The sequence below is a fragment of the Lissotriton vulgaris genome, chromosome 8 (genome assembly GCF_964263255.1).
Source record: "Lissotriton vulgaris chromosome 8, aLisVul1.2, whole genome shotgun sequence".
Taxonomy (NCBI): domain Eukaryota; kingdom Metazoa; phylum Chordata; class Amphibia; order Caudata; family Salamandridae; genus Lissotriton; species Lissotriton vulgaris.
The window spans coordinates 1,221,951,441-1,221,965,709 of NC_141696.1; the positions used below are offsets into that span (position 1 = coordinate 1,221,951,441).

The 14,269-nt window shown below is 49.4% G+C and overlaps 1 protein-coding gene across 1 annotated transcript in view; it reads left to right on the forward strand.

The window, feature by feature from the left end:
* LOC147698516 (putative tRNA methyltransferase 9B) overlaps positions 1 to 14,269 on the forward strand; it is a 195,745-nt gene that overhangs the window by 127,656 nt on the left and 53,820 nt on the right. The window contains exon 5 of the mRNA XM_086935115.1: positions 322 to 495. Coding sequence (XP_086791241.1) covers positions 322 to 495 — 174 coding nt within the window. The remainder of the gene's footprint in view (positions 1 to 321; positions 496 to 14,269) is intronic.

The window sequence follows — 14,269 nt, forward strand, 5'->3', positions numbered from 1 at the left end:
TCAGTATTTGTGCTCTATTGCATGGTGTGCAAAGTCTACAGATGGCATGGTGAACAAAACACAATATGGTATGACTAGGTGTGACAAGGTGTTTGCTGTGGCAACAACCAGGCACAAGTAAAGATTTCCCTCACTTTCTCCAAAGTGGCACAAAAATATAATTCTGTAATTAACACTATGCCCATGCATTCTTTTTTTTAACGTTGAGCAACATACTGAAGATCAACATCTGCACCCCAGTCTACTGGGATGTTCAGTGCAACAAAAAAGATCAGTGAGATAGTTAACACTAGTCTGACAAACACTTGTTTTTGTTTTTAGGATGTGGAAATGGCAAATATCTTCATATCAATCCCCAGGCATTTAAAGTAGGCTGTGATAACTGCTTTCCTCTAGCAGAATCTGCACGGAATCAGGGATACGAAATCATGTTGTGTGACGGCCTGTGCCTTCCCTATCGAAATGAGTGTTTTGATGCAGTCCTATCCATTGCCGGTAAGTTGTGCTTCTAATCTATATTTACTTATCCTAAGTTTACCTAGTTGATCTAATTGATCATCTCTAGCAGCATTTAAGTGTGTGTGTGGGTGTGTGTGGGTGTGTGTGAGTGTGTGTGTGTGCGCTTCGACCTCTTAAGTGCCAATGGTTTTCCTTCAACCTCTGCAATCTTTACTTTTTGTAGGTGAATGAGCTCTTTTACTTTGGATCTTTTTCTAGCATGTTATATTCTACGTTTAGCATCTAATGGATAACTAACAGTAACCTAGGTTTTGGGTTTCATGTAATCTGTTTGCAGTAAATGGCAAAAATATAGTGGGAATTGTGTTATATCGAAAGTCCCATGCATCCACCCAAAAAAATCTGTTTGCCCCACTATCCTGTCCCAAGATAGATGGGGTCAGGGATCTGAGGATGCGCACAGATGAGCTCTTAGAACAAGGAACTGTTGGTACAACCCCAAGGAGTTTTTCTCCTTGAAACCTATGTTGAGTTTAGGGGAGGTCTGGGAGGGTGTGATCCTAGGGTGAATCAGACATGCTAGGGAAACTCTCTTTTGGGGCATTGGTTTTTGTTGATATGTGTTTCATCTGTCAAGAGATAACCTGGGCTGTGGTGATCCCGTCCACCTTGTACAGTCTCTCGTATCCTAAGTCTCCCCTTCATACCGCTTGCATCTCATGGCTTATCATGGGTTGGCTTCGTCACTCATTTACTTGCTTCTTATTCCATGGCTTGCCTTTCTATTCTTGTCCTTTTCTCTTCCCTGGTGCCTAGCTTCCTTACCCCCCCCCCTTTGACTTGCTGACTTGTATGCTTCCTTCCACTTTTCAGATTAACTTTTATCTTTTTCGACAAACACCCTGTAATGAGCCAAGTAGACATTACATAGGAGAAGAAAAGATGATTTATTCCAAAGAAGTAATTCACCCACAAGCAGGAGCGTCTTGCCAGTCCGGAGTCCATTCAGCAACTGAAGCTACTGAACGCACCACGTGAACCAGAACACTTCATACAGTCAAAGCCTAACATAACATTACATGTATAATATTCCACTAGCTAACATTCCAATTAAGAGATACATTACATCACCACTACACACCCCTCCTAAATAGACCCCCCTGGAATTGCCTCCACGTTGTTTCCTCATCCGCTTACCCTTGCTCCCCAGTCCCACACCTCCCCAGGTCCTCCAATGCTTTTCCCACTCCTACTTGACTTCTCTTAGTTTCGTTTTTTCTTTTTACTCATCCAGCCTCAAGTGTTTGTTGCTTCCTCACCCACTCTCCCTGTCTTTCTCCAACATGCTCTCGCCCAATCTGTTCCTTCTCCGCTCCCTCGCCGTTGGAGGTCCTATTAAATAAATGTGTTCTCTTTTTTCTGGGGGTGGGGTGGATGGGTCAGCATCTGAGATTTGCTGATGGGCCACTTGCATGCTAAAATGTGCTTTTGCACCAGTAAAATGGATTTTTATGTACAGGTCCAAGTGGCATCTGCCATTTTGGATCAATAATAAAGAACAAAAGAAAGTGGTGCCTGCTTCATTCTGTAGGTGACCGTCCTGACTCGTCAGACGCGGCCGCTCCACCTCAAGCTGCCTCCCCGACCTAAGTGCGGTATTGTAACCTGCTCTGAGCTGCACCCGATCGCTTTTATTCACTCCCACAGCGCCCGATCTCAGCTATTGACCTGCATAGCGGCCGATATTATTTAATTATTATTCCCTGCCTTAACTTGTCGTGAGCGCCCGATTTCATCTTAAATAATCATTCCCATAGTGCTCCAATACCTCAGTAGTTGCGCAGTTAGTTTCACAGCGTAGCGCTTGTCCCACTTGCACCAATTAGCATTATTACACAGCGCTAGCCTCCTTACCGTGCTGAAACGCTGAGCTCTGTCTGCATTGCCTTGTCTCTCAATAATTTGATTTGATTGTCTGTGCCCGAATTTGTTTGTTAGTTTGAGAGTGTCATTAATACTTTGTGCCCCCATCTCTGCATTGGATTTGGCCGACTGCCATCTTGTTTAGTCTGTTGTTGTTGTTATTTAGACTTCCCTCCCCGGATATCCACCCCGCCTCCCGCCTCCCTGCTGCTCCGCCCTCGCCCCTCCCCTCCACTATCCATACATGACCAAGATCCCTACGTGCAGCGTTCACGCGCAGCGACCGCGCCCCAGTCGAGCCGAAGGTGCGCCAAAGGTAAGCCCGTCTGCGCCCGTCCGCGCCTGGACCGCGCCCAGCGCCATACCCCCTGGCCCTTGTCATGCCCACCCCTCCCGCATTACCTACGACGCCACCACCCTCCTAGCCCTTAACCCCGGCCGCTCCCCCAACTGCGTCCAAGCCGCCCCCGGACTAACCCACGGACCTTTCTCATGCAACTCCTGCAAATTCAACGGCATCGACAACAACTCCGCTACGATCACACCACAGATATCCGACCCCAACCACCTACAATGCATCTTGCTCAACACCCGATCGGTCCACAGGCACGCCATTGACCTATGGAATCTACTAGACACCATCTCTCCGGACGTCGCCTTCCTAACAGAAACATGGATGAACGCCTCTTCTGCCCCAGACATCACCATTGCCATCCCAGAAGATTACAAGATCATACGCAAGGACCGTACCGGCCACACAGGAGGAGGAATCGCTATCGTCCATAAGAAATCCATCCACATCTCAACCAGCTCAGACGTCAATCTCGCCAACTCTGAACACCTTCACTTCCAGATCCACATCGACCCCAAGACCACACTCAGAGGCACCCTCCTTTACAGACCTCCAGGACCCTGCGCACAAATTAGTGAGGACATCACGGACTTCATCACTCCACACGCGCTCCCCTCCAAAGATTACATCCTTCTGGGAGACCTCAACTTTCACCTCGAAAAGAACAACGACCGCAATTCCACCACCCTTTTGGACAACCTCGCCAACCTCGGACTTAAACAACTTGTCACTACCCCCACCCACATCGCAGGTCACACACTCGACCCTATCTTCACCTCCAGCAATCATGTCTCCTTCAGCCACACCACGGCTCTCCTTTGGACTGACCACAGCTGCGTTCACTTTACCTACAACAAGCCCAAACCCAACAACCACCCCCAACCAACTCTGCAACGAAACTGGAACAAAATCACCATCGACCAGATCTCCTCATCGCTTCTTGTAAACCCCCCAGCCCATTCCTCAAACCCCGACCAAGCCGCCACCAACCTCACTCTATGGTTATCCAACTGCGCCGACATCCTAGCACCACTGAAAAAACGACAAATCAAACTTGGCAGCAAGAAGGCCTCCTGGTTCAACGATGACCTTAAGAAATCCAAGAAACTCTGCCGCTCCCTTGAGAAGGTCTGGAAAAAAGACCCAACCACCAGCACCAAGGACGCCTTCAAAAACGCCACCCGCACACACCACCAACTGGTCCGAAATGCCAAGAAAGCCGCTTTCAAGGACCGACTAGACAACAACGCCCACAACAGCAAGGAACTATTCAACATCGTCAAGGAATTTACCAATCCTTCGGCCAACTCCAACGACATCACCCCCTCTCAAGCCCTCTGCGACTCCCTAGCCTCATTCTTCCACAACAAAATTGCAGACATCCACAACAGCTTCGACAACCAACCTGAAGACCAACCCAACCATCCCCCTGCAGGACCCCCACCTCCCTTGAACACCCTCAATGACTGGAAACCAATCTCCACTGAGGACACCATCCGTCTGATGAACTCTATCCACTCAGGATCCCCCACAGACCCATGCCCTCACCACATCTTTAACAAAGCAGACTCCATCATAGCACCGCACCTCCGAGACGTCATCAACTGCTCCCTCGACTCCGCAACATTCCCGGAAAGCTGGAAACACGCCGAACTCAGCGCCCTTCTGAAGAAACCCACAGCTGACCCCACCGAACTCAAAAACTACCGCACTATCTCGCTCCTTCCATTCCCAGCCAAAGTCATCGAGAAAGCGGTCAACAACCAGCTCGCCGCCTTCCTCGAAACAAACAAATCCCTCGACTCCTCACAATCCGGCTTCCGAGCCAAGCACAGCACTAAAACCGCCCTCATCGCAGCAACAGACGACATTCGAACTCTCCTGGACAATGGAGACACAGTCGCCCTCATCCTCCTTGACCTCTCCGCAGCCTTCGACACAGTCTGCCATAGCACCCTTCTACAGCGCCTCAAGAACATCGGAATACAAGGAAAAGCACTGGAATGGATCACCTCGTTCCTCACCGGAAGAACCCAGAGAGTCCGCCTCCCACCATTCATCTCAGAGGCCACTGAAGTCATCTGCGGCGTACCCCAAGGGTCCTCACTCAGTCCCACCCTTTTCAACGTATACATGAGCCCCCTCGCGGCCATCGCACGCCAACACAACCTCAACATCATCTCCTACGCGGATGACACTCAACTGATTCTATCACTCACCAATGACCCTAGCACCGCCAAAACTAACCTACACGAAGGAATGAAAGAAGTAGCCGAATGGATGAAACACAGCCGTCTGAAACTGAACTCAGATAAAACAGAAGTCCTTATCTTAGGTACCTCCCCCTCTGCCTGGGACGACTCTTGGTGGCCAGAAGCCCTTGGAAAAGCACCCATCCCGACGGACCACGCTCGGAACCTGGGCGTCATCCTGGATTCCTCACTTTCGATGAACAGACAAGTCAACGCTGTCTCTTCATCCTGCTTCAACATTCTTCGCATGCTCAAAAAACATTTCGTTGGATCCCCACCGAAACTAGGAAAATGGTCACTCACGCTCTGGTCACGAGCCGACTGGACTACGGAAACACCCTCTATGCCGGCACTACCGCTAAACTCCAGAATAAACTCCAACGAATCCAGAACGCTTCAGCCAGGCTCATATTAGACATCCCGCGTAAATAACATATCTCTGGTCACCTGAAAAACCTCCACTGGCTCCCTGTCAATAAGAGGATCACTTTCCGGCTCTTAACCCACGCACACAAAGCACTCTACGAAATCGGACCCGAATGCCTCAACACACGACTGTCCTTCTACACCCCCTCCCGCCAGCTACGATCATCCAACCAAGCCCTTACCACGGTACCTCGCATCAACAAAACCACCATGGGAGGTAGATCCTTCTCCTACCTGGCAGCCAAAACCTGGAACTCACTTCCCACTTACCTTCGCCTTACTCAGAACCACCTAGCATTCAGAAAACAACTTAAAACGTGGATATTTGACAAGTAATTCACCACCCCTCTTCAAGCGCCTTGAGACCTTCTGGGTATGTAGCGCGCTATATAAATTTTTTTACTTGACTTGACTTGACTAGGCATGCTCCCTGCACTCTGCATTCACTTGACCTTACCTCTTCCCAAGTCCCATATGTCTCATTGTCAGTGAAAAGGCGCTCCTTCTCCCTCGAGGCTCGACCATTAAGTGAGGCCCTTCTGAGCCCCTGCACTCTGTGTTCGAGGCCCTTCTCCACCCACAGGTGATAACTGCACCTCATCCCTGGTAGTCCAGCGGACCTCTGACTCCTTCTCTCACTCCACTCTATCCTCTCCTTTCTGCTCAGTTTTTCCTCGTTTTTCACTCTTCATTTTCACCCTTTCACTCACTTTTATTTCCACCCTTTCACTCTTTCTTCCACTTTCCTTCACTTTTCCTTTATCCCACTTTTGCACCCGTTTTTCTTCCTGCTGCTGCTGCCCCGTGGACCCTCCCCCCCAGTGCGACCAGCCAAAGCCAGTTTCCCCTCCCCGCCTCCCAGCTGTCCAGCCCTCCCTAACCCCTACTAGACGGCGGCCCCTGCAAGAACAGGCGAGCAAGACCACTGACTTATTGTCAGTGAAATTTCTCTCCCTCCCTCGCAGCTCCACCATTAATTGAGGCCCTCCTGAGCCCCTGCACTCTGTGTTCGTGTTCAAGGCCCTCCTCCACCCGCAGGTTATACCTGCGCCTAATCCCTGGTGGTCGAGTGGACCTCTGACACCTTCTCTCGCTCCGCTCTATCCTCTCCGCTCCATTTTTCCTCATTTTTCACTCTTTATTTTTATTTTCACCCTTTCACTCTTTCTTCCACTTTCTTTCACTTTTCCATTTTTCCACTTTTGCGCCACGTTTTTCTTCACGCAGCTGCTGCCCCCACAGCCCCTCCCCCAGCGCGACCATCCCAGGCCAGTTACTTCTCCCCGCTCCTGCCTCCCAGCTATCCAGCCCTCCCTGACCCCTACTTAATGGCCAAAGACAAGCCTGTCTGCGCCTGTCCGTGACCCGAACGCGACCAGCACCAGGAACCCTGGACCTCCGCACCACCAACGCTACCACCCAGCGGCACTCCACACACTCAACTCAGGCCGCAAGAACAACCGAAAGCTAGCATCAGCAGCTGACACCCAAGAACCCTTCAGGTGTCATCGCTGCCAGCACACCTTCAGCACCACCAGGAACACAGACCAAGAACAACCCATCCGAGAGAACATAACCAAACCAAAGACCATGTAATGCATCCTCCTCAACTGCCAATCACTTCAAAAACACGCCACCAAAATCTGTGACCTCCTCGACAGCAACACCCCGGATGTAGCATTCTTCACCGAAAGCTGGACCATCACCACCTCGGGACCGGACATCGCCATCGCCAATCCCCAAGGATACAATATCTCCCAGAAGGACAACCCCTCCCGCCCAGGAGGAGGAATCACCATTGTCCACAAATCCACCCTCCGGCTGAGCCCACTCCCTGATGAGCCCACAGACCTGATGGAACATCTACACTCTGAGGAACTTTCATCTACCAACCTCCTGGACCCTGCGGACCTTTCACCAACTCCATCACAGACATCATCTCCTCGCAAGCCATCACATTCACCAACTACACCCTACTGGGAGACCTCAACTTCCACCTCAACAACCAACTAGACCCCAACACCACATCCCTTCTGGACAACCTCCACAACATTGGACTCCATCAGATTGTGACCAAACCCACGCACTCAGCAGCACACACCCTCAACCCCCTCTTCACAACCGGAAACTCCATCACTTTCAGCCACACCACCGAACTCCTGTGGACAGACCATCAATGCATCCACTTAATCTTCAGAACACCCACCATTCACAGACACCAGCATCTGCTCCAACGAAGAAACTGGACCAAAATCACCATTGACCAGCTCACCTCCTCACACGGCAACTCCACACCGCAGCCCGAACTCTGCACACATGGATCTCCGACAGCGCCAACACCATAGCCCTCCTCAAGAAGAACATATATCAACAGAGACAATGGTCACTAGACAAGAAACAATGAATCCAAAATAAATATAGACTAAATAGTTCTATATCATGTGTCCAGCCAGACAGTTTAATTTCCAATGAATAGAATACATATAAAAATCAGTGTGATACAAGTGGGACATCAGCCGGTGCCCAACTAACAATCTCAAGGGAAAACAGACAAGGGAATTTATAGGCAAATTGAGGCGGTCTGAATATCATAAATCATACACAGACAATACAAATTATACACATATGCAAGTAAATCACAAAGTAGTTATGCATTTAGTGTATTTCAGTCGACGACGTTTCGAACCCAATTAAAATACAAGGTTCATCCTCAGGACAACAATAAATTGCCTAGTGACACAGATATGAATAGTGCCCACACAGGGGGCGCCGAATTAGGCTCACTAGTACCGATAATGAATTATGGCAAATTATCAATCCCGGGAACCGCTGTTGCGGTATCACAATATCGGGCGAATCATATCAGGTGGGGGCACAGGTCCTCAATGGGGGTCCTTGTGAGTCGTGGGAAAAACCTTGCGATCCTCAAGAAGAACAACAACACACATGCCAAGAAAGGCAGATGGTATACCACCAAACTTCGAGAGTCCAGATGCAAATACCCGCCTCGAAAAGGCCTGGAGAAACTCCAAATCCACAGAAACCCACAACAACTTCAGAGCCGCCACAAACGCCCACCACCAACCCATCAGAAATCCGAGAAAAACAGCGATCGAAGACAGAATCTCCACACGCGCACAGCAGCAAAGAACTCTTCAGCATCCTCAAGGAGTTCACCCAACCCACCAGCGAGGCTACTGAGATTCCTCCATCACAAGACCTCTGCAACAAACTCCGCACCTTCTTCCACCACAAAATCAAGAAAATTTACAACCACTTTGACGAAGACAACCAACACACTAAACCCTCACCAGCCACCACCAACACCCTGAAGCCAACGATTGACAGCTGGACAGCCCTCACCACCGAAGACACACTGAAGACGATGAAGACAATCCATTCCGGGGCCCCCACGGACCCCTGCCCCCACCACATCTTCAATAGAGCCACCGACACCATTGCACCCATACTTCGCCACACCATCAACTGCTCCCTGGCGAACGCCTCCTTCCACGACGACTTGAAACACGCCAAGATCAAACCCCTCCTGAAGAAGCCCTCGGCAGACCCCACCGACCTCAAAAACTACAGACCCATCTCCCTGCTCCAGTTCCCAGCGAAAGTCATTGAGAAAGCCATCAACAGCCAACTCGCCACCTTCATCGCAGAGCACAACATCCTCGACTCCTCCCAATCTGGCTTCAGAAAAAAACCACAGCACAGAATCCGCCCGCCTCACCACAACAGACAACACCCGCTCCCTGCTGGACAGATGAGAAAAAGTAGCCCTCATCCTCCTCAACCTCTCAGCGGTCTTTGACACAGTCTCCCACTGCACCCTAACACGCAGGCTAAACGGAGCAGGGATCCGGGACAAGGCCCTTGACTGGAGCCACTCTTTCCTCTCTGGCATAAATGCAGCGGGTCAAACTACCTCCTTTCCTCTCGGACCCTACATCAACCACCTGCGGAGTCCCCCAGACGTCCTCCCTCAGCCCCACTCTCTTCAACGTCTACATGGTTCTGCTCGCCCCCATCGTCAGAACCCACAGACTCAACATTGTTTCAAATGCAGACGACACCCAACTCATCCACTTTCTATCCAACGGAGCCAAGGCAGCCAAACACTACTTTCAAGAAGGATTGGAAGCGGTCGCCAAATGGATGAAAAGCAGCTGCTTACAACTAAACACTGACAAAACAGAAACACTCATCAAGGGCCCACACCCCAACACCTGAAACGACACGTGGTGGCCCCCCGCCCTCGGAAACACCCCCACGGACCATGCACGCAACCTCGGAATCATATTGGAACCCTAGCTCAAAATGGACCGCCAGATCAACTCTGTCGCATCCTCCTGATTTCACACTCTCCGCCTCCTACATAAGACTTTCAAATGGATCCCCCTCGAGCACAGAAAGACCATCACTCGCACCCTTATCACCAGCAGACTCGACTATGGCAACACACTCTACGCTGTAATAAACAAAAACCTTACCCGCAAGCTACAAAACATCCAGCACGCCGCCGCAAGATTGGTCCTCAACCTGCCAAGACACTGCCATAGCTCCCAGCACCAGCGCACACTCCACTGGCTCTCTATCGTGACTAGAATCACCTTAAAGATTCTGGCCCACGCACACAAAGCCCTCCACAACACGGGAGCAGCATACCTGAACAGCCAACTCAAATTCCACGCACCCCAAAGAACCCTACGATCAGCCCACCTCTCCTACGTCATGGTCCCCCACGCCAGAAAGACCAGATCGGGAGGTCGTTCCTTCTCCTTCTTCGCCACCAGAGCCTGGAACGCCCTACCACTCCACCTCAGACAGACAATATCACTCTCCCTCTTCTCGAGAAACATCAAAACTTGGCTTTTCGGCAGAGCCCCTCCTTGATGGACTGGAACCTGCCCCTCCCCTCCTCCCTAGCGCCTTGAGACCCTTACTGGTAAGTAGTTGCACTTAACAAACACATGATTGATTGATTGATATGGTAGAGGTTAGGAGGCATGTACCTGGAAATCTGTCAAACAAAACAAGAGTTAAAAGAGGGTCTCAGGTCATGTTTAAAGACCTAGCGTAGATATACTCCCCATACTTAACATATACTACATCAAACTACCCACGGGTCTAATCAATTCTAGAATTGACCTCCCAGTCAAGCGGAACCGTAACTATAACCTAAGTGCAAATGGGGAACCTCATTACAGGTGTGGATTCCCATCAGTCACCAAAGGTGCCATCCTTTATAATCATCTGGGTCTCTTAGTGTTTTTAGGTCTCGCCTGTCGATGCGCATGCGCATCGAGCTTGCGAGACTATGGGGGCTTATCCACTCTTTAACCAACTTGCAAGGAATCGTGGCGATTCCTTGCAGTGCACGAGAAATTTAAGCTCAATGCGCATGCGCATTGAGCTTAAAAGCGCGTGCACATGCCCCCAGCCGCCTGCCTTGCCTACTCTCTCTCTCACAGCCTCCCCCAGCTCCGCCCCCTCACTTCTTGATTGCACGGCTGCTAGGCCGTGCCTCCCCTACTCTCCTCCCCCCTCCTCCTCCTACTCTCCTCCCCTGCCTGCCGTGTCGCACCTCTCCCCGCTCCGCCCCCTCCCCTGCCCGCCGTGTCAGCTTTCGGGAAAACAGCATCTCAGCGTAGTCTGCTGTGTTAATCCTTAGTTGTACTTGTGAGTTAAGATAATAACTTCAGTGGTATCTGGCCAGGCGCACAGTACATATATGTGCATGCACATGGGGCACAAGGTTGTACTTATGACACAGACACTTGTACAGTAGTAAACAGTAGACAGAAATATCCTCACAATTTGTGCATGTGTTCGCGTAAATTTCTATGTGCAATTGTCACGGGTCATTTAAAACATAGTGCAATTATAACTGACATTTAAATAATTGCAATATTTATAACATTCCATTCAGCGCCCGAGATGGTGTGTTCCGCTGCCAGCACTATACCGTTCTCTCATTTCCTCCCTCATGAGTTCGCTAACCCTGGTCCTGTGATCTCAGGTCCTGGCAGGAAGGTAAAGATCTGAAGGTCCCCACAGCCCCCTGCAAAGCAGCCCCCGGGCCACTCCGCTTCAGGACAACAAAAAAAAACACACCACCTTTTTGTAGTGTGAAATATTGGGAAAGAATCAAAATAAGAAGTGAGTGGTTTAGGAGCTATGACGTGTGGTGCAAGCACAGGCATCTTTGCTGTTTAATGTTACTTAAAGTTGCATTCTTTCAGAGGAGTGCCTGTCTCCTCGCCCTTCGCTGCTTTGTCCTCCCCCCTCCTCCTCCTACTCTCCTCCCCCCTCCTCCTCCTACTCTCCTCCCCTGCCTGCCGTGTCGCACCTCTCCCCGCTCCGCTCCGCCCCCTCCCCTGCCCGCCATGTCAGCTTTCGGGAAAACAGCATCTCAGCGTAGTCTGCTGTGTTAATCCTTAGTTGTACTTGTGAGTTAAGATAATAACTTCAGTGGTATCTGGCCAGTCGCACAGTACATATAAGTGCATGCACATGGGGCACAGGGTTGTACTTATGACACAGACACTTGTACAGTAGTAAACAGTAGACAGAAATATCCTCACAATTTGTGCATGTGTTCGCGTAAATTTCTATGTGCAATTGTCACGGGTCATTTAAAACATAGTGCAATTATAACCGACATTTAAATAATTGCAATATTTATAACATTCCATTCAGCGCCCGAGATGGTGTGTTCCGCTGCCAGCACTATACCGTTCTCTCATTTCCTCCCTCATGAGTTCGCTAACCCTGGTCCTGTGATCTCAGGTCCTGGCAGGAAGGTAAAGATCTGAAGGTCCCCACAGCCCCCTGCAAAGCAGCCCCCGGGCCACTCCGCTTCAGGACAACAAAAAAAAACACACCACCTTTTTGTACTGTGAAATATTGGGAAAGAATCAAAATAAGAAGTGAGTGGTTTAGGAGCTATGACGTGTGGTGCAAGCACAGGCATCTTTGCTGTTTAATGTTACTTAAAGTTGCATTCTTTCAGAGGAGTGCCTGTCTCCTCGCCCTTCGCTGCTTTGTCCTCCCCCCTCCTCCTCCTACTCTCCTCCCCTGCCTGCCGTGTCGCACCTCTCCCCGCTCCGCCCCCTCCCCTGCCCGCCGTGTCAGCTTTCGGGAAAACAGCATCTCAGCGTAGAGATACTGTGCATGGGGTTTTTTAGAAAAGTAGGACTACAGGGGCGCGCTACCTGGGTTAAACGTTACAAAGTGTGTAAGGGACAAACGTGTCTTTGTGTAGTGCGTAAAGAGCAGACGGCAAAACGCCCTTAACCGTCTCAACAGGTCAAAAGACAAGACAATAGTACAACAAATAAGCTCTCGCAACTACAGATGTGTATAACAAGACAGGGTTCAATGACCAACAGTAAAAGGAAACGCAGACGCAGGTTCTTTGGTGTGAAATTTCTTATTACAGCAAGACGTTGGTTTTTCTCCAGACTTAAGAATGATATCAAACGCCGACACGTGTTTCGTCGTGTACGGGTGAGTCAAACACGACTCTTCAGGGCTGATAATACAAAACAATGTAGGCAAATTTTAGTCTAGGTATGCACAGATTAGATACTGCATATGGTGACAAAAGTGTAGCCAACATGCAGTTTGACGTGCGTTTGTGTCGCACATGATAGGTGAAAATCGGTGACAGTACTTGCATATTCAGTCAAGTGCTCGGTCTATGGTGCTAAAGTGTACGAGTAAGTGAAAGATAAAACTTGAAGACCTTGGTGTGGTCATGAGTCACTCGTACACAGTGGTCCTAAAATTATGAGGGTGTCCGTCGTGATGGTGAGTAAAAACGTGAGATGCACTGCTTCTATTATTACTAAGACATAAGTGAGGAGGTGTTGTGTGACCTCATCGCGTGGCAGTGACAAAGTGCATATACTGACTAAAGATCCAGAAAGCACAAGTTCATGCAAAGTCTGATGTTCTAGGGATGATATTTATTACCTTATACTCCCAATCCACAGTGTGGTTGGAGTAAGTCTGGGTCTTTAAAAGCTCAGTTATAGGCTATATTGTGAGAAAAAAGAAAGAAAAGCAAAAAGATTCATGAGGAGGCTTCTAAAGGAAATAATGGGGTGTCTGTTTGAATAGAGTTTAGGCCAGCACAAAATACTATTCCTTACCAATGGGTATTTAGTGTGTTAGAGACAAATTCTTAAAACTAGAGAAACTAAAAAAACTAGAAAATTCCAGATGGTGGGATGGGGCCACCCTTAAACACTATTTGAGACTTAAGATAGTTCCGAGGGGTCTACGGTCCCATATTTTCCCCACCTATGATGATCTCGACCGGGATCTCATGGTCAAGTGGGAGGATTCTCTTAACCAGAACTCTACCACACTTATGGACATCCTTATAGAAAGTGCTGACCGGAAAACCGCCAAGCTACAGACAGAAATCTCTAACATAGAACAAGAGATTAAAGATCTAAATAAACCCGAGGCCACCGTAAAGAATTACACCCTATTGGATGAAATTCTGCTCAAACACCAGACAGAAATAAAAAATAGAAAGGCACGCCAAATCAAGAGGGACGAGGCGGACTACAAAAATGGGAGGGTATATACCTTTGACCGCAAATACGATTCACTGATTCCCAGACCTAAAAATAGTTCCCAACCTGTCAGACCTGACACCTCCAATTCCGCCCACTCCAGTACCACTTCTCTGAGTTCTACCGGACTCAGTGATATTGAAAACGAGATTCTTGCCAATGCACAAGCGAGTAACTCAAACTTTTTTTTAGAAGTGGAGCGAGTGAGGAAGGGCAACAGAACCCAACCTCCAAAGGCCGCGTTAGACCCAAACCCCATA